The sequence below is a fragment of the Thamnophis sirtalis genome, unplaced genomic scaffold, assembly GCF_051295495.1.
Source record: "Thamnophis sirtalis isolate CommonGarterSnake01/CBP01778 unplaced genomic scaffold, rThaSir2_p1.2 scaffold_4, whole genome shotgun sequence".
NCBI classification, from domain to species: Eukaryota; Metazoa; Chordata; class Lepidosauria; order Squamata; family Natricidae; genus Thamnophis; species Thamnophis sirtalis.
In genome coordinates this window covers 141,755,121-141,779,703 of record NW_028261384.1, presented here as the reverse complement: position 1 = coordinate 141,779,703, position 24,583 = coordinate 141,755,121, and the positions used below count along the sequence as shown (strand labels likewise).

General features: G+C 44.8%; 1 protein-coding gene across 1 annotated transcript in view; it reads left to right on the top strand.

Moving 5' to 3' along the window:
- NEURL4 (neuralized E3 ubiquitin protein ligase 4) overlaps positions 1–24,583 on the top strand; it is a 42,887-nt gene that overhangs the window by 5,871 nt on the left and 12,433 nt on the right. Inside the window, 11 exon segments of the mRNA XM_087715032.1 lie at positions 1,323–1,504; positions 5,148–5,233; positions 7,473–7,635; positions 9,890–10,088; positions 12,030–12,106; positions 12,215–12,293; positions 13,939–14,114; positions 16,332–16,460; positions 16,563–16,708; positions 21,427–21,642; positions 22,767–22,865. Coding sequence (XP_087571158.1) covers positions 1,323–1,504; positions 5,148–5,233; positions 7,473–7,635; positions 9,890–10,088; positions 12,030–12,106; positions 12,215–12,293; positions 13,939–14,114; positions 16,332–16,460; positions 16,563–16,708; positions 21,427–21,642; positions 22,767–22,865 — 1,552 coding nt within the window.

Here is a 24,583-nt window from a genome sequence, read left to right as displayed (position 1 = left end):
TTCTTTTTCTTTCTTTCTTCCTCTCTTTCCTTCCTTCCTATCTTTCCATTCTTCCTTTCTTTCTTTCTTTCTTTCTTTCTTCCTATGATTCCATTCTTTCTTTTTTCCTTTCTTCCTTCCTCTTCTTTCTTCCTTCCTCTTTTAGTTTCTTCCTCCCTCTCTTTCCAATTATTCTTTCTTTCGTCCTCCCTCTCTTTTCTTTCTTCCTTCCTAGCTTTCCATTCTTTCTTCCTTTCTCTTCTTTCTTTCTTTTTCTTTCTTCCTCCCTCTCCTTCCTTCCTAGCTTTCCATTCTTTCTTTCTTTCTTTCTTTCTTTTTTTCTTCCTATGATTCCATTCTTTCTTTTTTCCTTTCTTCCTTCCTCTTCTTTCTTCCTTCCTCTTTTAGTTTCTTCCTCCCTCTCTTTCCAATCATTCTTTCTTTCTTCCTCCCTCCCTTTTCTTCCTTTCTTCCTTCCTAGCTTTCCATTCTTTCTTCCTTTCTCTTCTTTCTTTTTCTTTCTTCCTCCCTCTCCTTCCTTCCTATCTTTCCATTCTTTCTTTCTTTCTTCCTATGATTCCATCCTTTCTTTTTTCCTTTCTTCCTCTTCTTTATTCCTTCCTCTTTTAGTTTCTTCCTCCCTCTCTTTCCAATCTTTCTTTCTTCCTTCCTCCCTCTCTTTTCTTCCTTCCTTCCTTCCTATCATTCCATTCTTTCTCCCTTTCTCTTCTTTCTTCCTCTTTCTTCCTCCCTCTCTTTCCTCCCTCTCTTTCCTTCCTATCTTTCCATTCTTCCTTCCTTCCTCTTCTTTCTTTCTTTCTTTCCTTCCTTTCTTTCTCCCAAAGGTGCTTTTTCCAGGGGCAACTGGACTTTCTGTTTTTTTTCTTTGAAGACGCTTGTTCTAGAGATCCGTTGAGGCCACCTGGAGGCCTCTCTGTCTCCTCAGGGTCACCTGAGTGGTGCAAAGGGGTTCGGACTCCACAGCGCGGCTCCGTCCAGCCGTTCCAAGGAGGCTCCACCCCCCCATTTTCACCACTCAGGTGACCCTCAGGATGCAGACGAACCTCCAGGTGGCCTCAACGACCCTCTAAAAAGAGTTGCAAACGACCAGCTTTGTCTGCAAGGAGCATCAATCCTTCCCTTCCCCTCCATCCAAGTCAGAGCGGAGGAAGCTTCTCGGACGTCTTCAAAGGGGGGGGGAAGAAACACCTTTGGGACTTACCTGCCTGGGTCTCCTGCCTCGTCCACCTTGTAGTGGCTAACCACGGTTTGTTGGACACTGTCCCAAGAGGAGCTCTGACAGTGACCGCTGCCCTTCCTTCCTTCCTTCTCTGTCCGCACAGTGCCACCGACGACTTTAACCACGGCGTGGTCCTTAGCAACCGGCCGCTGCGGAACGGCGAGGTCTTCCAGGTGAGGATTGACAAGATGGTGGACAAATGGGCCGGCTCCATCGAGATTGGCGTCACCACCCACAACCCGACTTACCTGCAGCTGCCCTCCACGATGACCAACCTGCGGTCAGGTGAGACCAGCAAAACTTCACATCGCAGACAAAAAATCTTGGCCAGGTGTTTCCCAAAATGGCTCGGCGGTTTTAAGGCCTGTGGATTCATCTTCATTAATCTTCATACCTTCCCCTCCCCAGAGCAGAGTTGAGGGGTTAGTTTACATGAAAGGGGGTAATGTTCTGGCAAACCAACTTTCAGGGCTTCCTGCCTGGAAATAGAAGTGGTTTACATCCTCTCTGCTTTTTTTTTGCCGTCTGTTGTTGGAGAAAGACTTGCCAAGATAAGGGGAGGAGTCAAGCAGGGAATTAGTCTGGAATCTCTACTTTGCTGCGGGAATTGTTGCCATTGAATCCAACTTTGAGACTTGCCAACGTCAACTGCCAGAATTCTGTCAATTGCAGAAGGCAGCTTTAACCAGAGTGGCGTTGACAGAATCCCCATCTGGCAAATGCAAAAAAAAGGCAGTTTTAATCAGAGACGCACAGACAGAATCTGTCAATTGCAGGAGGCAGTTTAGCTCAGTGGCATTGACAGAATTCCCAACTGTCAATTGCAGAAGGCAGCTTTAATCAGAATGGCATTGACAAACTTCCACCTGTCAATTGCAGAAGGCAGCTTTAATCAAAGTGACGTTGACTGAATTCCCTTCTGTCAAATGCAAAACAGCAGCTTTAATCAGAGACGCATTGACAGAATCTGTCAATTGCAGAAGAAAGCTTGACTCAGAGTGGCATTGACAGAATCCCCATCTGTCAAATGCAAAAAAAGGCAGTTTTAATCAGAGACGCATAGACAGAATCTGTCAATTGCAGGAGGCAGTTTAGCTCAGTGGCATTGACAGAATCCCCAACTGTCAATTGCAGAAGGCAACTTTAATCAAAGTGGCATTGACAAACTTCCACCTGTCAATTGCAGAAAGCAGCGTTAATCAAAGTGACATTGACTGAATTCCCTTCTGTCAAATGCAAAACAGCAGCTTTAATCAGAGACGCATTGACAGAATCTGTCAATTGCAGAAGAAAGCTTGACTCAGAGTGGCATTTACAGAATCCCCATCTGTCAATGCAAAAAGACAGTTTTAATCAGATGCATTGACAGAATCTGTCAATTGCAGAAGGCAGTTTAACTCATTGGCATTGACAGAATTCCCAACTGTCAATTGCAGAAGGCAGCTTTAATGACATTGAGAGAAATGGCCCACCTGTCAATTGCAGAAGGCAGCTTTAATGACATTGAGAGAAATAGCCCACCTGTTAATTGCAGAAGGGAGCTTTAATCAGAGTGGCATTGACAGAATCCCCATCTGTCAAATGCAACAAGGCAGTTTTAATCAGAGATGCATAGACAGAATCTGTCAATTGCAGAAGGCAGTTTAGCTCAGTGGCATTGACAGAATTACCAACTGTCAATTGCAGAAGGCAGCTTTAATCAAAGTGACGTTGACTGAATTCCCTTCTGTCAAATGCAAAACAGTCAGCTTTAATCAGAGACGCATTGACAGAATCTGTCAATTGCAGAAGAAAGCTTGACTCAGAGTGGCATTGACAGAATCCCCATCTGTCAAATGCAAAAAGGCATTTTTAATCAGACGCATTGACAGAATCTGTCAATTGCAGAAGAAAGCTTGACTCAGAGTGGCATTGACAGAATCCCCATCTGTCAAATGCAAAAAGGCAGTTTTAATCAGATGCATTGACGGAATCTGTCAATTGCAGAAGGCAGTTTAACTCATTGGCATTGACAGAATTCCCAACTGTCAATTGCAGAAGGCAGCTTTGATGACATTGAGAAATGGCCCACCTGTCAATTGCAGAAGGCAGCTTTAATCAGAGTGGCATTGACAGAATCCCCATCTGTCAAATGCAAAAAGGCAGTTTTAATCGGAGACGCAAAGGCAGAATCTGTCAATTGCAGAAGGCAGTTTAACTCATTGGCATTGACAGAATTCCCACCTGTCAATTGCAGAAGGCAGCTTTAATCAGAATGGCATTGACAGAATCCCCTTCTGTCAAATGCAAAACAGTCAGCTTTAATCAGAGACGCATTGACAGAATCTGTCAATTGCAGAAGAAAGCTTGACTCAGAGTGGCATTGACAGAATCCCCATCTGTCAAATGCAAAAAGACAGTTTTAATCAGAGACGCATAGACAGAATCTGTCAATTGCAGAAGGCAGCTTTAATCAGAGTGGCATTGACAGAATCCCCATCTGTCAAATGCAAAAAGACAGTTTTAATCAGAGACGCATAGACAGAATCTGTCAATTGCAGAAGAAAGCTTGACTCAGAGTGGCATTGACAGAATCCCCATCTGTCAAATGCAAAAAGACAGCTTTAATCAGAGACGCATTGACAGAATCTGTCAATTGCAGAAGGCAGCTTTAATCAGAGTGGCATTGACAGAATCCCCATCTGTCAAATGCAAAAAGACAGTTTTAATCAGAGACGCATAGACAGAATCTGTCAATTGCAGGAGGCAGTTTAGCTCAGTGGCATTGACAGAATTACCAACTGTCAATTGCAGAAGGCAGCTTTAATCAAAGTGACATTGACTGAATTCCCTTCTGTCAAATGCAAAACAGCAGCTTTAATCAGAGACGCATTGACAGAATCTGTCAATTGCAGAAGAAAGCTTGACTCAGAGTGGCATTGACAGAATCCCCATCTGTCAAATGCAAAAAGGCAGTTTTAATCAGAGACGCATTGACAGAATCTGTCAATTGCAGGAGGCAGTTTAGCTCAGTGGCATTGACAGAATTCCCAACTGTCAATTGCAGAAGGCAGCTTTAATGACATTGAGAAATGGCCCACCTGTCAATTGCAGAAGGCAGCTTTAATCAGAGTGGCATTGACAGAATCCCCATCTGTCAAATGCAAAAAAGGCAGTTTAATCAGAGACGCATAGACAGAATCTGTCAATTGCAGGAGGCAGTTTAGCTCAGTGGCATTGACCGAATTCCCACCTGTCAATTGCAGAAGGCAGCTTTAATCAAAGTGACGTTGACTGAATTCCCTTCTGTCAAATGCAAAACAGTCAGCTTTAATCAGAGACGCATTGACAGAATCTGTCAATTGCAGAAGAAAGCTTGACTCAGAGTGGCATTGACAGAATCCCCATCTGTCAAATGCAAAAAGGCAGTTTTAATCAGACGCATTGACAGAATCTGTCAATTGCAGAAGAAAGCTTGACTCAGAGTGGCATTGACAGAATCCCCATCTGTCAAATGCAAAAAAGGCAGTTTTAATCAGATGCATTGACGGAATCTGTCAATTGCAGAAGGCAGTTTAACTCATTGGCATTGACAGAATTCCCACCTGTCAATTGCAGAAGGCAGCTTTAATCAGAATGGCATTGACAGAATCCCCTTCTGTCAAATGCAAAACAGCAGTAGAGATAATTGAGGCCTCCACTCCGTCCTTTTTGATTGAGCATCTCTTCCAAATACTTTATTCTCAGCTGGCGCCGAAAAGCCCGAACTTTCGGGCACTCCCACCACATGTGGCAGAAGGTCCCTAGGGGGCAGCCTTACGTTTCCCAACATCGTGGCGATGTGGCTGAAGTTAACTTTCTGTTTCTTTCCCATAAGTCTTTGTCCAAATCTATGCTGTAACCAAAGTTCCCACTCCGTGCTAACGTGGCTTGGGCCTTTCTTCTGCAGGCACCTGGATGATGACCGGGAACGGCGTTATGCACAACGGAACCACCATCCTGGATGAATACGGCCACAACCTGGATCGCTTAAAGGCAAGCCAGAGAAAGGAGGGGAAAAAAAGTTTAACGGGCGGAGGAGATTCTGGGGAGAGGGGTCACAAGGATGTCCTCAACTCCGGGATCATAGAACTGCCTTCCAGAAAGAGCAACACGAGTCGTCCTCGACTTACGCCCTTCCATTGAGTGACCAGAGTTTCCGTTGCGTTAAAAAAAAGAGACTTTGGGGGCCGTTTTTGTTGCATCAATTCAAATCCAGAAAGCACAGACAGATAACTGATTCTGAGCTGGATTCATTAGCTTCTTTATATACATAAGTTGAATAAATGTACAATACCAACAGATGATTCTTCCGAGGAGACACAAGGCAGGAGAGTTACAGGCAAACACAAGCCGTTCGCTTCCTTTCAGCAGACAAGCCCAGGCAGGCTGCTAGTTTACTTCTCACAGCAGCAGGCTGCTTAAGTTTCGGTTTCAACTCCCTGCACAGACTCTGATCTGTTTAAGCTCCCATTGGCTGGCTTAGTTGCTATGCCCGTTCATTGGCTGGCCTTGTTCCCATGTCTCTCCCGGACATGAATACTTTTAACAGTTTTTCACCCTTAAGGGCCGTTGTAGCATCCCTGGGATCACGGGATTCGGATGCTTGGCACCTGGCTCACATCTATGACGGCTGCAGCGTCTCCGGGGAGAGGGGGAGTGTGACGTCATCCCCTTTGGTGACCTTCTGACAGGCCACATCGAAGCCAGATTCACTTAACAACCGTGTGACTCATTTTCACAACTGCGGCTGGTTCACTTAAGCACGGCGGCGGGGAAAGTCGCAAAACGGGGCAAAGCTCACCTGAGAAAGGTCTCATTTAGCAACACCAATGTCGGGCTCCACTGGGGTCGTAATTTGAGGAGTACCTGTACTCTGGCCCAGGCGCAAATCGCCAGCCTGGGAAGATTCCTGTAAAAGAGGCGTTAAGCAAGGAAGAAGTTTCCCCTCGAACTCTTGAACACTGGAAGTTTTTAAGAAGAGATTGAATTGGGATATTCTATATTTTAATATTATTAAAATAATAATTTAACTATTAAAATAATTTATTATTAATATTATAATATAATATTAATATTCTATTAATAATAGAATAATATTCATTCTATTCTAATTTCTATTCTAGTCTAATGCTATATTTTATTATTCATTCTATTCTAATTTCTATTCTAATTCTATATTTTATTATTCATCCTAGTTATTCTTATTTCTATTCTATTCTTAATTCATTTCTATTCTAATTCTATATTTTATTATTCTAGTCTATTCTTATTTCTAGTCTTATTTCTTATTTCTATTCTATTCTTATTTCTAGTCTATTCTTATTTCTAGTCTATTCTTATTTATTCTTTCTAGTCTATTCTAGTGTAGTCTAATTCTATATTTTATTCATTCTATTTCTATTCTATTCTTATTTCTAGTCTATTCTTATTTATTCTTTCTAGTCTATTCTAGTGTAGTCTAATTCTATATTTTATTATTCATTCTCTTATTTCTATTCTTATTTCTAGTCTATTCTTATTTCTAGTCTATTCTTATTTCTAGTCTATTCTTATTTATTCTTTCTAGTCTATTCTAGTGTAGTCTAATTCTATATTTTATTATTCATTCTCTTCTTATTTCTATTCTTATTTCTAGTCTAGTCTATTCTTTCTATTCTATTCTTATTTTTATTCTATTCTTATTTGTAATCTATTCTATTCTTTATTCAATTCTATTCTTTCTATTCTTAATTCTGTTCCACTCTATTCTAATTCTATATTTTATTATTCATTCTATTCTATTATTTTTACTTATTTGTAATCTAGTCTATTCTTATTTCTATTCTATTCTTATTTCTGTTCTATTCTTATTTCTGTTCTATTCTAATTCTATATTTTATTATTCATTCTATTATTTTTATTCTATTCTTATTTGTAATCTATTCTATTCTTTATTCAATTCTATTCTTTCTATTCTTAATTCTGTTCCACTCTATTCTAATTCTATATTTTATTATTCATTCTATTCTATTATTTTTACTTATTTGTAATCTAGTCTATTCTTATTTCTATTCTATTCTTACTTCTATTCTATTCTTATTTCTGTTCTATTCTATTTCTATTTTTTATTATTCATTCTATTCTAGTCTTTCTATTCTATTCTATTCTTCCTTCTTTTCTATTTTCACCTGTGTCTCTGGGGGTCCATGCCTTCACCTGCCCCTCTCTCAGGCTCTTCTCCTCCCCTCCCCAGGCAGGAGACACGGTGGGCGTCGTGCGGAAGGAGGACGGGACCCTGCATTTCTTCGTCAACGGGGTGGCCCAGGGGCCAGCTGCCTGGAACGTCCCTCCGAACATCTACGCCGTGGCCGATCTCTACGGTCAAGCCGCTCAGGCCACGATTGTGGACGACACAGGTAGTGGACACTGGGGCAGGAAAGGGCTCAAGACGGAAGCCAGGAATTGGGGTTAGTTTGAAACTCAGAACTTCAGGAAAGTCAGAAGTTGGTTTGCAAGTCAGGGAGGAGAAATTCCCTGACGTGGGAGCAATTAATCTGGGGAACGACTTGCCACCGGAAGTGGTGGGTGCCCCATCCCTACTGAAGGTTTTCCAAAACATGCTGGAGATCCATTTGTGGGAAATGGCATAAGGTCTCCTGTTTGAGCAGAGGGCTGGACTGGATGACCTCCAAGGTCCCTTCCAACTCTGTTAATCCTGTTATATCATGCGACGTGCTAACAACGCCGCTTTATAAGGCCCTGGTAAGACTCCCTCTTGGAATACGGCATCCAGTTTTGGTCACCACGATGTAGAAAAGATGTGGAGACTCTAGAAAGAGTGCAGAGAAGAGCAACAGAGGGAGAGAATCAAGATCACGTGAAGGGTTAATACCACTTTACAATCCCTTGGTAAGGCCACATTTTGAATCCTGCATCCAGTTTTGGTGGCCACGATGTAGAAAAGATGCGGAGACTTTAGAAAGATTGCAGAGAAGAGCAAGAAAGAGGATTAGGGGACTGGAGGCTAAAATATATGAAGAACGGTTGCAGAAACTGGGAATGTCCAGTTTAATGAAAAGAAGGACCAGGGGAGACATGATAGGAGTCTTCCAATATCTCAGGGGTTGCCCCAAAGAAGAGGGAGTCAAGCTATTCTCCAAAGGGCAGAACAAGAAGCAATGGGTGGAAACTAATCAAGGAGAGAAGCAACTTAGAACTAAGGAGAAATTTCCAGACAGTGAGAACAATTAATCAGTGGAACAGAAATTGCCTCCAGAAGTTGTGAATGCCCCAACACTGGAAGTCTTTAAGATGATGCTGGATAGCCATTTGTCTGGAACAGTATAGGGTTTCCTGCCTAGGCAGGGGGTTGGACTAGAAGACCTCCAAGGTCCCTTCCAACTCTGCTATTGTATTGTAACCAGGCTGATTTAGGGCCCTAATAAAATATATGACGAATGTATAATTAGATAAAAGCGCATCTTTCTTAATACCCCTCCGGTATTATGCCTAGGAGAAAAAATTTCTGGTTTGAACGAAATTTGGTCTCCCAACCATTCGTTCCAACCATAATTGTATGATTTTCCCCATATCTTTTGGCCTCATTGCATGTCCACCACATATGATAAAAGGGGCCTGTTGTTGTTGTTGTTTTTTCCTGTACTTCCAACAATTCGGGGCCAAATTTGTAAACATTTTGGAGAGCTGTGCTGGGGGGAAGATGCCGTCTGGAGAACATCTTATTCAGATTTTCTTTCTAAGATGGGGCCATTGTTCGTTTCCGATTAAGCGTCCAGCGCCTTTCCCGTTTAGCCAGTTGGATAGAAGGAGAGATAATGTATTAAGTTGGCTAATAGTTATGGGACGAGATTATTTGTATATAATGTGATTTATGGCCGTTACGACTTCTCCGGTTTGCACTGTTTTAAATGCAAAAACAATATATTTTTTAAAAAAATAAAACAAATGAAATATATGAAGAATGGTTGCAGGAATTAGGTACGTCTTAGTCTTAAAGAAACTAAGACTTTAGTTTCTTATTAAGAAATATATTGGGGTGACAGGATGAGAGCGTTCCAATATTTGAGGGGCTTCCCCCCCCCCCCAAGAAAAGAGGGTCAGTTTGTTCTCCAAAGTAAATTGGAAGTCAGGACGCCGAATGGAAACGGATCAAAGAGGGAAGCAATTTGGAATTCAGGAGACAGCGGGGACAATGAACCCGTGGAACAGCTGGCCACCAGAAGGCGTGGGGTGGTTCTCCATCCCGGGACTAGGGTCTCTTTGAGCAGGGGGTTGGACTGGAGGACCTCCAAGGTCCCTTCCAACTCTGAGAAAAGAAGGACGCCCATAAGACAGGAAGACTAACACACACACACACACCCCAAATCCAGGAAAACAGGGGAAGATAGGTGGGGAGTAAGTTCAAATTGGGGGGGGGGACACACAACCCCCCCCCCACTTTTGCAGATTTCTTCTTGGAATATTTAGCTGCTCAATCAGGTTGGTGTTTTTGTCACAAAACTCAAATTTTTGAGTTTTGCAGTGAAATTCCGGCATTTGGCGTGACTCCGGGAGAGTTCGGGGTGAACATCGCGCGGCGTGAATGGGACGGCCTTTTAAGGGGCGGGGCTCAAGTGTGGGTCACGCCCTCCTTCCTCCCTTCCTTCCCAGATCTCCTCCCTCTTCCCGACGATCTCTCGGAGGGGAACAACCAGCTCTCCCCCAGCAGCCCCTCTTCCGCGGCCTCGGGGAGCGACCTGCGGTTCCACCACCTCCACGGGAACAACGCCGTCATCACCAACGGCGGGCGCACAGCGCTACGCCAGAACTGCCGCAGCGAATTCAACGACGCCATCGTCATCTCCAACCGGTCAGTGAAACGGACGAGAGGGTCCGAACCTGGCTTGGTGGCGGGTCCTCCACTTAATGACCACCGCTGAGCCCTTGACTCTTCGCTTGCCGCACCAGTTGTGAAGTTATTTTAACGTGTTGGTTCGGTGTCCCTCAACCCCATTTTGCGACCTTTCTGAACCAACGGTCAGGAAGGGAATCGAAACCAGTGGTTGAATTAGTCGCACGGTCGTTAAGTGAATCAGGCTTTCCCGTTGGCTTGTCGGAGGGTCGCAAAAGGGGCCCCAGGACACATCAACCGTCATAAATACGAATCCGTCTGGTTTTTCTTCCTGGGGATGGTGTGAAAAGTCTCCTTTTTCAGCGCCGTGGTAACGTCCAACGGTCGCTAAAGGAACTGCTGTAAGTCGAGGACTGCCTGTAGTTATTTGTGAAAGCAAAGTTACAAAGTCACCCACCAGTTGTGACCCTGGTTGGGTTGGGAAATTGGGGGGGTGGGGGGGAAACCACATCCTACAGGCAGTCCTCAACTTACGGCCACAGTTGAAAATTCATGTTTCCAAGCGAGGCATTTACGAAGTGAGTTTCGCCCCGTTTTCCAACCTTCCTTGGCACGGTTATTAAGTGAATCACTGCATTTGTTAAGGTAGAGCCGAGGTGGCGCAGTGGTTAAATGCAGCACTGCAGGCCACTTCAGCTGACTGTTATCTGCAGTTCAGCGGTTCAAATCTCACCGGCTCAGGGTTGACTCAGCCTTCCATCCTTCCGAGGTGGGTGAAATGAGGACCCAGATTGTTGTTGGGGGAGATATGCTGACTCTGTAAACCACTTAGAGAGGGCTGAAAGCCCTATGAAGCGGTATATAAGTCTAACTGCTATTGCTATCTATCTATCTATCTATCTATTCTATCTATATCTATCTATGTCTATCTCTCCCTCCCTCCCTCTCTCTATATCTATCTCTTCCTCTCTCTATATCTATCTATCTATCTATCTATCTATCTATCTATCATCTATCTATCTATCATCTATCTATTCTATTCTATTCTATCTATCTATCTATCTATTCTATCTATCTATCTATCTATCTATTCTATCTATCTATCTATCTATCTATCTATTCTATTCTATCTATCTATCTATCTATCTATCTATTCTATCTATATCTATCTATGTCTATCTCTCCCTCCCTCCCTCTCTCTATATCTATCTCTTCCTCTCTCTATATCTATCTATCTATCTATCTATCTATCTATCATCTATCTATCATCTATCTATCTATCTGGGTAAAATGAGGACCCGGATTGTTGTTGGGGGCGATATGCTGACTCTGTAAACCGCCTAGAGAGGGCTGAAAGCCCTATGAAGCGGTATATAAGTCTATCTGCTATTGCTCTTTTCTATCTTCTATCATCTATCTATCTATCTATCATCTATCTATCTATCTATCATCTATCTATCTATCTATCATCTATCTATCATCTATCTATCTATCTGGGTAAAATGAGGACCCGGATTGTTGTTGGGGGCGATATGCTGACTCTGTAAACCGCCTAGAGAGGGCTGAAAGCCCTATGAAGCGGCATATAAGTCTAACTGCTATTCCTATTGCTATAGTCACACGGTTCTTAATCGAATCAAGCTTCCCCCTTTTTGACGTGGCTTATCAGAACGTCGCAAAGGGGAGGGGGGGGAGTGTAACAACTTGTCCCCTGTTGTGTATTACAACAGGGGAGAGTCACAGAACCCCGACACACGGCGACCGTCGTAAGTACACGCCAGTTGCCAAAGCGTCTGAATTTTGATACACCCCCCCCCCCTGACTAAATGGAACGATCTCTCTCAGGGGTCTGAATGGGAGGAATCAGCAGGCAGGTGCTCCACTCAACGACGGCGACGGAGCCCGGAATGACGGTCGTTGGCGACGGCTTTTCTCACAAGGCTTTTTTCCCCCCCGCAGGCCTCTTCGGGACGGAGAACTGTTCGAAATCGTGATCCAGAAGATGGTGGATCGTTGGTCCGGCTCCATTGAAGCGGGTGAGGGGGGGGGGGGCGAAAGGGATTGTGGGAGGGGGGCTTGGGAGGGGGCAGAGGGACGGCCGTCCTTAGCGCTTTCGACCTCCTCCTCCTCCTCCTTCCGTGCAGGAGTCACTGCAATCCGTCCCGAGGACCTGGAATTCCCCAATACGATGACGGACATCGACTACGATAGCTGGATGCTCAGGTAAGGGGGAGGGGGGATAACAGGGGGGGGGGCAAAGAATGAGAATTAAATCTTTTAACAGTTTGAAGACCCCAGTTTGGTCTAGAGGGAAAGGCACCAGCTAGAAAGCAGGAGGCGGGGAGTTCTAGTTCTGATTGAGCCATGGAAACCAGCTGGGTGACCTTGGGCCAGGGAGTTCTAGTCCCGCCTTAAGCATGAAAGCCAGTTAGGTGACTTTGGGTGAGTCACCAGGAGACAGGGAGTTCTAGTCCCGCCTTAGGCATTAAAAGCGGCTGGGTGACTTTGAAGCAATCACTAGGAGACAGTGAATTCTAGTCCCACCTTAAGCATGCAAGTCAGCTGGGTGACTTTGGGCCAGTCACCAGGAGACAGGGAGTTCTAGTGCCCCCTTAGGCATGAAAAAAGGCTGGGTGACTTTGAAGCAATCACTAGGAGACAGGGAGTTCTAGTCCCGCCTTAAGCATGAAAGAAGGCTAGGTGACTTTGAAGCAATCAGCAGGAGACAGGGAGTTCTAGTCCCACCTTAGGCATTAAAAGCGGCTGGGTGACTGAAGCAATCACTAGGAGACAGGGAGTTCTAGTCCTGCCTTAAGCATGAAAGCCGACTGGGTGAATCATCAGGAGACAGGGAGTTCTAGTTCTGCCTTCCTTAAGCATGCAAGTCAGCTGGGTGACTTTGGGCCAGTCACCAGGAGACAGGGAGTTCTAGTCCCACCTTAGGCATGAAAGCCGTCTGGGTGACTGAAGCAATCACTAGGAGACAGTGAGTTCTAGTCCCGCCTTAAGCATGAAAGCCATCTGGATGACTTTGGGTGAATCACCAGGAGTCGGGGAGTTCTAGTCTTGATTTAGCCATGAAAGGCACCTGGGGACAGGGAGTTCTAGTCCCACCTTAGGCATTAACAGAGGCTGGGTGAATCACCAGGAGACGGGGAGTTCTAGTCTTGATTTAGCCATGAAAGGCACCTGGGGACAGTGAGTTCTAGTCCCACCTTAGGCATTAACAGAGGCTGGGTGAATCACCAGGAGACGGGGAGTTCTAGTCTTGATTTAGCCATGAAAGGGAGCGTTGGGCCAGTCACCAGGAGATGGTGAGTTCTAGTCCCTCCTTAAGCATGAAAGCTGGCTGGGTGACTTTCGGCCAGTCACCAGGAGACGGGGAGTTCTAGTCTTGATTTAGCCATGAAAGGCACCTGGGGACAGGGAGTTCTAGTCCCACTTTAGGCATTAAAAGAGGCTGGGGGACTTTGAAGCAATCACTAGGAGACAGTGAGTTCGACTCCCGCCTTAGGCATGAAAGCCAGGTGACTTTATCACCAGGAGGCGGTGAGTTCTAGTCCTGCCTTAGGCATTAAAAGCGGCTGGGTGTTTTGGGGGCCAATCGCCAGGAGACAGCGAGTTCTAGTCCTGCCCTACGGTCAAAAGCCAGCTAGGTGCCTTTTGCCCTTCCAAGTTTTGAATCTCCGCTGTTGAAGTCAAGTGTTTCCGACCTTACGAGGCCACGGAGGAACCGAATGCCTTTGGTTCTGTCCTCTTCCCCAGTCCCAGGAGGGCAAAAAAGTCAAGATGGCAGCCATGCCCTCAAATCCCCCAACCTCCTGTTTTTTTTTTCTCTCCCCTTTCCCTCCCTGCCTCTCCCTTTCAGCGGCACGGCCATTATGCAGGACGGGAACACCGTGCGTAACAATTACGGCTGCGACCTGGACTCGCTGACCACCGGCTCGCGCATCGGCATGATGAGGACGGTGAAAGGAGACCTCCACTACTTCATCAACAGCGTGGACCAGGGGGTGGCATGCTCCGGGCTGCCCCCAGGGAAGGGTGAGGCCACTCGGGATGGTCCAAGGTGGGGGACACGGTGGACGGGACGGGGCCTTTCGGAATCGGTGGACTCCAATTCCCAGCATTCCCAGCACATTTGGGGGGGGGGGGGGATAGTGTTGTATAACTTTCTTAAGAGACGGTGGGAATGCGGTAAGACGTAATATATCTTTTGACTTCAGCAAAGCGAGGAAAACCGGCTGTCTGGGGAATTCTGGGAGTTGAAATCCAGCCATGTTATTAAATCAGCCGAGGTTCCATTGCAACTACTCCTTGATTCCCAACAGTTCGTCCCCAAGTTGCGACGCCGCAGGAAAACGTGACTTAACGACCGTTTTCCAGGCTCGCGACCGTTGAGGCTTCCCCGCGGTGTCGGGATCAAAATTCAGACCCTCGTATTTACGACGGCTGTCACGCGATCCCCTTTGTCCGACAAAGCCAAAGTCGGCGGGGAAGCCAGATTCGCTTAACGACCGCGTGACTAATTTCCACAGCTGCATCGACTCCCTTGACAACTGCGGCCAGGAAGGTCACAGAACGGGGCAAAGCCCGTTAATATTTCTTGTGGCGAGAAAGAATTCACTTAACACATGTCTCACTTAAAAAACAGAAATATTGGGATTGAATTGTGGTCGTAAGTTGAGGACTAACTGTACTGGCTTGGCTCCGTGCAGAGACGGTTTAAAAAAAAAATAATTGGAAGGCTGCTTAAAGGAAAGATCCGGAATCTCATAAAGGGGTGGGAGGGATGGCACCTGGGGGCATTCGGGGTAGAAAGGGGGGTGGGAGGAGGAGGAGGAGGGCAGGATAGGTAAGGATGGGCCCTTCTCAATTTGAACAATTAATCGGGGGGACAGAAGTTGCCTCCAGAAGTTGTGAATGCCCCAACACTGGAAGTCTTTCAGAAGATGCTGGATAGCCATTTGTCTGGAACGGTATAGGGTTTCCTGCCTAGGCAGGGGGTTGGACTAGAAGACCTCCAGGGTCCCTTCCAATTCTTGTTATTCTGTTCCATTCCATTCCTTACTCTATTCCTTTATTACGTTCTAGTCTATTTCATTCCATTAATTCTATTCTATTTTATTCTCTTCTATCCTATTTTCTCTTCTATTTTCTTTTTATTTTATTTTATTCTGTTCTGTTTTATCTTCTGTTCTGTTTCCTATTTGTTCTATTCTCTACGAATTCCATTCTATCCTGTTCCATTTACTATTCTATTCTTTTCTATTTCCTATTCTATTCTCTATGAATTCCATTCTATTTTCTATTCTATTCTTTGCTATTTATTCTATTCCCTATGAATTCTATTCTATTTGCTCTTCTATTTTATTCCATTCTATTTTCTATTGTATTCTATTTGCTATTCTATTCATTCTAATCTTTTCTTTTCTATTTTCTATTCCATTCTATTCTATTTGCTATTCTATTCATTCTATTCTTTCCTTTTCTATTTTCTATTCTTTGCTATTTATTCTGTTCCCTATGAATTCTATTCTATTTGCTATTCTATTTTATTCTATTCTATTTGCTATTCTATTTTATTCTATTCTATTTGCTATTCTATTTTATTCTATTTGCTATTCTATTTTATTCTATTTGCTATTCTATTTTATTCTATTCTATTTTCTATTCTATTCTATTCTATTTTCTATTCTATTCTATTCTATTTTTATTCTATTTTTATTCTATTTTATTCTATTCTATTTTATTCTATTTTTTATTCTATTTTATTCTATTCTATTTTCTAGTCTATTTTATTCTATTCTATTTTCTATTCTATTTTATTCTATTTTCTAGTCTATTCTATTCTATTTTCTAGTCTATTTTATTCTATTCTATTTTCTAGTCTATTCTATTTTCTAGTCTATTTTATTCTATTCTATTTGCTATTCTATTTTATTCTATTTTCTATTCTATTTTATTCTATTCTATTTTCTATTCTATTCTATTTTCTATTCTATTCTATTTTCTATTCTATTTTATTCTATTCTATTTTCTATTCTATTTTATTCTATTCTATTTTCTAGTCTATTCTATTTGCTGTTCTATTTTATTCTATTCTTTTCTATTTTCTATTCTTTGCTCTGTTAACTCCATTCTACTGTCTGTTCTTTCCTTATTCTCTTCTGTCCTTCTCTAATAATTCTATTCTCCGGCTGGGTTGAAGGCAGCCTGATCTGACGCCTGGTCTCCCTCCCTCCCTCCGCTCTTTCTCAGAGGTCTACGCTGTGGTGGATCTCTACGGCCAGTGCGTCCAGGTGTCCATCACCAGCTCCACGGGGCCTCTGGACAACAGCCTCTCCACCAGCAACATCACGGAGAAATCCTTCCCCATCCACTCGCCAGGTGAGCACCTCCACCCCAGGATTTGGGGGGGTTAGCCAAGGCCTTGGGGTGCCCCCCCCCCAAAGTCTCGATGCCCCGCTGACCCCCTCACTTGTCCTGCAGTCCCCGGCGTGGCCCACCGTTTCCACAGCTCCTGTGGCAAAAACGTGGCCTTCCAGGAGGACGGGTGCCGGGCGGTTCGCGTCTCCGGTTTCTGCCATGGCATCGTTTTCAGCATGAAGGAACTGAAGACGGACGAAATATTTGAGGTGAGGCTGTCCGCGCCCATCCCAAAACACCCCCCCGTGGACCACCGGGGCGGGTGGAGGGAGAGGGAACCACGCTGGATTGCAGGTGATTGCTAACCAATGACCACAACCCAGCCTGTGCCTCGCAGTTAGTCCTCGACTTATGACCATTCATTTAACGACCGTTCGAAGCGACTGTGGCACTGGAAAAAAGGGACCCACGACCGTGTTTCGTGCTTACGACCGCTGTAGCAAGCAGTCCTTCGCATACGTCAGTACATTCCACGTTACGACAGCCTAAAAATCGTGACTTAACGATCGTTTTTCAACGCTTACGGCTGTTGCGGCCTCCCCGTGGTGATGTGATCAAAATTCAGGCACTCGTATTTACGACGGTCGTCGAGTCCCAGGGGCTCACGGGATCCCCTTTGGCGACTTTCCGACAAGCAACGTCGATGGGAAGAAATCCGGTTAACTTAACAAAAGTTGCGACTAGCTTAACAACGGCGGCGATTCAAGGAAGGTCGCAAAACAGAGCAAAGCTCACTTAGCAACGAGCGTTTTGGGCTCGCTTGCGGTCCTAAATTGAGAGTCGTAGCTAAAGCTGATTGGTTGGTACAACCGACAAAGAGTTTTATGACTTTCTCCCCAGTGGTCATTCAGCAAACGCTGCCGTCATTAAGTGAACCCACTTGGTCGGTATGGGTACGGTTTTGCTGAAGACGAGAAGTATGTACCGTATTTTTCGGAGTATAAGACGCTCCGAAGTATAAGACGCACCTCGCTTTTGGGGAGGGAAACAAGGGGGGGAAATTCTGCCTCTTCCTCCCAGCAATTTGCCTCCTTGCAGCAAACAGAAAACAGCTCAGACGAGATAGCAATAGCAGTTAGACTTATATACCGCTTCATAGGGCTTTCAGCCCTCTCTAAGCGGTTTACAGAGTCAGCATATTGCCCCCAACTATCCGATAGATAGATAGACAGAAAGACAGAGATAGATAGATAGATAGATAGATAGATAGATAGATAGATAGATAGATAGATTGCAATAGCAATAGCAGTAGACTTATATACCGCTTCATAGGCCTTTCAGCCCTCTCTAAGCGGTTTACAGAGAGTCAGCATATTGCCCCCAACAACAATCTGGGTCCTCATTTTACCCACCTCGGAAGGATGGAAGGCTGAGTCAACCCTGAGCCGGTGAGATTTGAACCGCCGAACTGCAGAACTAGCAGTCAGCTGAAGTAGCCTGCAGTGCTGCATTTAACCGCTGCGCCACCTCGGCTCTGTCACTGTTTGTAGTGTTACATTTCAAACAATACTTATACAGATGCCGTTAAAATTGATGTGGCTTTCTGGAAGTATATTTAATTCTCTGCTATTGAAAAGGAGATCCAATAGCGCTCAGCCTCTTCAAATCCAACGTTTATTTCAAAAAGCTTCTCTGTTTTGTTCAGCTGTCTGGAAAATTAATAAAGCAGTCTTTAAAAAATTAAGCCCAATAATTTGAACATCCCAGAGGCATATATCGTTATTGCGATATAGTTAATGTCCCCTCAAGGCTGGATTACTGCAACGCACTCTACATGGGGCTACCCTTGAAAAGTGTTCGGAGACTGCTATTAGTCGAGAATGCAGCCGCGCGAGCGATGTTGGGTGTACCTATGTCACACCGATCCTCCGCGAGCTGCACTGGCTGCCCATTGGTCTCCGGAAGCAATTCAAGGTGTTGGTTATTACCTTTTAAAGCCCTACGTGGCTTAGGGCCAGCGTACCTGCGAGACCGCCTACTGCTGTAACGTTCCCGTGGTTCGCCCATGAGGCCAATGTGGAGAAAAGACACGGACACGATCTTTCTCGGGATGGAGCGATGACCCAGATTGGGGGTCTGAGAGCCCCTTTTATTGAGACAGGACAAAGGCAGGAGGAGCAATCAGCATGTGGTTAAAAACAGCCTGTAAAAGTACAATTTCTAATCTACTGCTCAGGGAAGTTCTGTGTCAGCTCCTCTCCATTAATTAATTAGGAAAGAAAGACCACGAGACTCCATGTGTAGAAATCAAGTGTACTTTTACTAATTAAGAATGGTTAAAGGCAAAGCGTAGCGAAGTCTGAATAATTAGGCGCGAAAGCGATTGATATATAGAATAGCCCATTCCCCACCCCTTGGCATCATAGTCCCAGTCCAATCATAAGTCTTCCAAGTGTCAGGTGTGAGATAACTTCAAAAGGCATCACGAAGATGGAATGTCGGTGCCGTTAGTCCTGGCGGGAAACACCCACGCATGCGTAGTCCAATCAGCCAGGGAACTCCAGAACCTTCCTCCAGCACAATGAGTAACCCCTCCCAAATACTAGGCCCTCCCTCCCCGTTTCATGGTAGCTGAAGCGACAGCAAAGCAGAAGCTGACATTCTGTCTATATATGGTCAAATCCTGGGCGTCATCTCAGGATGTTATGTTATGAACTATCAGGATGTTATGGGGTTTTAGGAGTTTCTCCTGTGTGGTTCAGCGTGGCTCTGCATGCCCCGTTATGAACTGGACAATGGGTGACACACACCTACACAAGGAACTATAGTACAACATACTGCCACATTCCTCCCAGCGGCCGGTGAGAATCCCACAGGGTGGGCCTCCTTCGGATGCCGTCAGCCAGACAATGCCGGCTGGCGGCTCCCTGGAGGAGAGCCTTCTCTGTGGCTGCTCCGACCCTTTGGAACGAGCTACCCCCCCCCCCCAGAAATCCGGACCTCGCCCACTCTCATGGCCTTCAGAAAAGCTGTGAAAACCTGGCTATTCCGGCAGGCCTGGGGCTGTTGACCTCACGGTTGAGATCCGATCGTAACGACTCTATGTGTGTTGTTTTTAACATGTCTTTATTGTCGTTTTTATTATTATTCTTTTTTTGCTTTCGATCCAAGCCGCCCGGAGTCCTCCGGGATTGGGCGGCAAATAAATAAATAAATAAATAAATAAATAAATAAATAAATAAATAAATAAATAAATAAATATTGACTTACCTCCTTGAAGCAAAGAGTCTGATTAGCAGAAGAAGAAAAAGTTTTGCCTCTGCCTTTCAGAAGGGGAGTTTCACTTTCAGTTTCAGCCAGTTTCACTTTCAGTTTCAGCCAGTTTCACTTTCAGTTTCTCCCCATCATCAGCTGGTTTCAGGATGCAGGGATTGTTACAGCCTATTGTAACCTCCACAAGCCCCATTTTCCCCCCGTTTGCTGCAAGGAGGTAGATTGGTGGGAGGCAGAGGCCGAAGGGTGTGGGGGGGGCTACATTCAGTGTATAAGACGCACCCAAATTTTCACCCTCTTCTAGGGGGCAAAAGGGTGCGTCTTATACTCCGAAAAATACAGTAACCAGGTTTCGGTCATGCTGTCGTAAAACGCAGTCACGCCCTACAAACAAGACACTAAATGACAAGGCAGGGAATTAAAAACAAAAAAACAAAACAAAAAGAAAGAAAGAAAGAAAGAAAGAAAGAAAGAAAGAAAGAAAAAACAAACAAACACAGGTATATATTATTTTTAAAAAAAGTATATCAGCTGGTTACAACATGCTTTGCTGCATCTCTTCCATTATTTCATATTAATTCAAATACCTTAACTCAAATGTTTACCATATTGACATCATTATACCTCCACTTTTAGTTGACTACAGTTATTTAAACATCCTTCATCCTTAGCTGTGCCAAAGAATTAATCCATAACCACATGCTGACAATTTCATTTACTTGTTTGTAAAATCCTCTACTAACATCAAATCCTCATCTCCTGTTTTAGCTGAGCATCCATAATATTTAATACCAGAAATTCCATCTTCCATGCAGTATAATTTTCTTTTCTTTTTGTGTGTGTGTGTGTGTGTTTTGTGATTTTTTCTTTTCCCACTGGTGTGGGTATGTATTGTTTAAGAGTATTATTATTATTATCAATATCTTTAAATAATAATTACAGTCAAATGAAAATGGATATATGACGACGGTGATATGTATGAATATCTGAGTTAAAACGCTTGAGTTAACATGAGTGATGTTTGCTGACTGTGGAGGAGATGTACCAAAGTTTATTTGTGACCGACTGATACACTTTCTATAGCGTGTAAAGAAAGATGTTATACTTGTTTCAAATTAAAATTAAAAATTTTTTAATTAAAAAAAAAAAGAGAGAGACACTAAATGCAGCCATGTTGCCCAGAGGCCAAACATCCACTCACCTGGCCTCGGAGGCAGCCCCAATTGACATCAAGACGGCCGTCAGGAGGTTCTCGACTTACGACCGTAAGAGAGCCTGTGGTTACGTTGGTGTATTTGTAAGTTGAGAAGGCTTGTAAAATAGCTCAGTCATGTAACTGACCTTATTTTTACAACCTGTTTTTGGGGGGGGGGGTGGCAGAAACCCTGCCGTCGTAAAACAAGCTGGTCGTTAAGCGTGAGTGCCGGGTTTGGTCACGTGACCCTGGGATCCCACAATCAATTGTAAGGGGTTTTGCTGAGTGGCCAAATTTTGACCACATGACTCGGGGAAAGGCACTGAGCATTGGAACTTTGGAAGCCGGTCATAACTTGGTCCGTCCAAGCTGGTCGTAAGTCGAGGGCCACTTCTACGCCATCGTGATGGAAGCCACCGGACAAACGAAGGATTTGAATACATGGAAAGTGGGGGGCGGAGGGGGGGGGCTTCACTGTCACACGCCCCCCAGTTTAAATTCCCGCTTCTCCTTTCTCAGGTGAAGATTGACGAGGTGGACGAGAAGTGGTCCGGATCGGTCCACGTGGGCTTGACCACGCTGCTGCCCTCGGATGCCTCCTCCATGGCCACGGGGCTGCCCTCTTCTCTCCTGGAGCTGCGTTCCAAGGTGACCTGGCTAGTGACCGGCTCGGAGGTCCGGCGTAACGGCGTCCTGCAGAAGCAGAATTACGGCTGCTCTCTGGAGCGTCTCGCGGTGAGTCGGAGGGGGGGGGCGGGGGGTCCTGCAGGGCAAGGCTGGGTGAAGGTCAACCAGAGAGAAGTCCTATTAGAGCAGGGGGGGGCGTGTCTCCAACCTTGACAGCTAGAAGACCTGTGGACTTCAATTCCCAGAATTCCCCCTGCTGAACAGAACTCCGCATTGGCGACGGGGAAAGGCATCCGGCCACACTAAGCTCCATTCAGTTGCCCAGACTCCACCCCCGCGAGGGATTATGGGCTCGTTAAATGAAGATGATGATTTTAATTATCCAACTAGGGAGGGGTGCGGTGGCCTAGAGGGGGAGCTCTCGCCTCACCATCAGGAGGCTGCGAGTTCAATCCTAGGTAGAGGCAGATATTTCTCTATCTGGACACGATGAGAATGTATCTGCTGAATATAAGAGCCGAGGTGGCGCAGTGGTTAGGGTGCAGTACTGCAGGCCACTTCAGCTGACTGCAGTTCTGCAGTTCGGCGGTTCTAATCTCACCGGCTCAAGGTTGACTCAGCCTTCCATCCTTCCGAGGTGGGTAAAATGAGGACCCGGATTGTTGTTGGGGGCGATATGCTGACTCTGTAAACCGCTTAGAGATGGCTGAAAGCCCTATGAAGCGGTATATAAGTCTAACTGCTATTGCTATTGCTATAACTCCATACTGACGTCAGGGAAGGGCATCCGGCCAGTAAACCCTCTGCTAGCTCCAGTTGCCCAGACTCCACCCCCGCAATAGCAATAGCAGTAGACTTATATACCGCTTCATAGGCCTTTCAGGCCTCTCTAAGCGGTTTACAGAGAGTCAGCATATTGCCCCCAACAATCTGGGTCCTCATTTTACCCACCTCGGAAGGATGGAAGGCTGAGTCAACCCTGAGCCGGTGAGATTTGAACCGCTGACCTGCTGATCTAGCAGTAGCCTGCAGTGCTGCATTTAACCACTGCGCCACCTTGGCTCAAGGGATTATGGGGTCGTTAAAAGAGGATTATGACCTCGGGGGATGCTGCAGTAGTCGTAAGTGTTGAAAACACTCCTAAGTCACTTTTTTTTTCGGTGACGTCGTAACGTCAAATGGTCACTAATTGAACGTTTGTAAGTCGAGGACCGCCTGTCTTTGTCCTCCAGGTGGGGAGCCGCGTGGGGGTGAAGCGTTGCACTGACGACACCATGCATGTGCTGATTGACGGGGAGGACATGGGGCCAGCCGCCACTGGCGTGGCCAAGGTAAGAGACGTGGGGCTGTAAAACTGGGCGTCTCCCATCCCTTCGGGGTGCAAATGGAGGCAGCTGCTGTGTAGGGATGGAGGGAGGGAAAGAAGGATGGGAGGGAGGAAGAAGAAGAAGAAGGAAGGAAAATGAGGGAATGGGGATGAGAAGAAGGAAGGAGGGCGGGGAAGTAAAAAGGAAGGAAAGAATGAAAAAGAGAGGGAAAGAAAGATAAGGAAGGGTGGAAAAATAAAAATAAAGATAGAAGGAAGGAAAGAGAAAGAAAAGGAAGGAAGGAATGGAATGGAAAAGAGATAGAAGGAAGGGAAAAAGAGGAAAGAGAAAATAGAGAAAGGAAGGAAGGGGAAAAAGATAGAAGGAAGGAAAGAGAAAGAAAATGAAGGAATGGAATGGAAAAGAAAGATAGAAGGAAGGGAAAAAGAGAGGAAAGAGAAAATAGAGAAAGAAAGGAAGGGGGAAAAGATAGAAGGAAGGAAAGAGAAAGAAAATGAAGGAATGGAATGGAAAAGAAAGATAGAAGGAAGGGAAAAAGGAAAGAAAGAGAAAATAAAGATAAAGGAAGGAAGGAAAAGAAAGATAAAAGATGGAAGGAAAGAAAAAGAAAGATGGAAGAAAGGGAAAGTAAAAGAAAAATAGAATATTGAGGGAAAGAAAGATAGAAATAAAATAAAGATAGAGGAAAGAAGGAAGGGAAAGGACAAGAAAAATAGAAGAAGAGATGGAAGGGAAAAAGAGAAAGAGAAAATAAAAGAGGAAGGAAGGCAGGAAGGAAGGAAATGAAAAATAGATAAATGGGAGAACAGGAAAAAAGAGAGAAAAAAGGTTAAAAGCGATTCTATCACGAAATGCCTTCCTGGCTCTTTCTTTCTCTCCCTGTCCAGAAGATGGATGAAGGAAGGAAGGAAGGAAGGAAGGAAGGAAGGAAGGAAGGAAGGAAGGAAGGAAGGAAGGAAAGAGGGAGGGAGGGAGGAAGAAGGAAGGTAAGAAAACAGGAAGGAAATAGACGAAAGGAAGGAAAATATACAAGAAAGCAAAGTGATGGGAATGAGAAGAAGGAAGGGTGGGAAAGAGAAAGGAGGGAAGGAAAGGAAAAAAATAGAAGGAAAGATGGAAGGAAGGAAGAAAAAAGAGAAAGAAAGAGAAAGATGGGAAGGAAGGAAAAAGAGGGAAAGAAAATGAAAGGAAGGAAGGCAGGAAAAAAGATGAAAAAGAAAGATGGAAGGGAAAAAAGAAAAAGCTAGAAAAATAAAAGGAAGAGAAGGAAAAGAAACGGAAGGAAGAAAACTAGTTGTTGGTTAGAGGGGGATGAAGAAGGTTTAGAGCGATTCCATCACGAAACGCCTTCCTGGCTCTTTTCTTTCTCTCCCTGTCCAGAAAATGGATGAAGGAAGGAAGGAAAGAAATAAGAGGGAGGGAGGAAGAGAAAGGATGAGAGGGAGGGAGGAAGAAGAAGGAAGGTAAGAAAACAGGAAGGAAATAGACGGAAGGAAGGAAGGAAAATAAACAAGAAAGCAAGGCATGAGAAGAAGGAAGGGTGGGAAACGGAAAGGAGGGAAGGAAAGGGGAAAAAAATATAAGGAAAGATAGAAGGAAGGAAGGAAAAAGAGAAAGAAAGATAAGAAAGAAAGGAAGGAAAAAGAGAAAGAAAGATAAGGAAGGAAGGAAGGAAGAAGGAAAGAAAATGAAAAAGAAAGAAAAAGGAAGAGAAGAAAGAT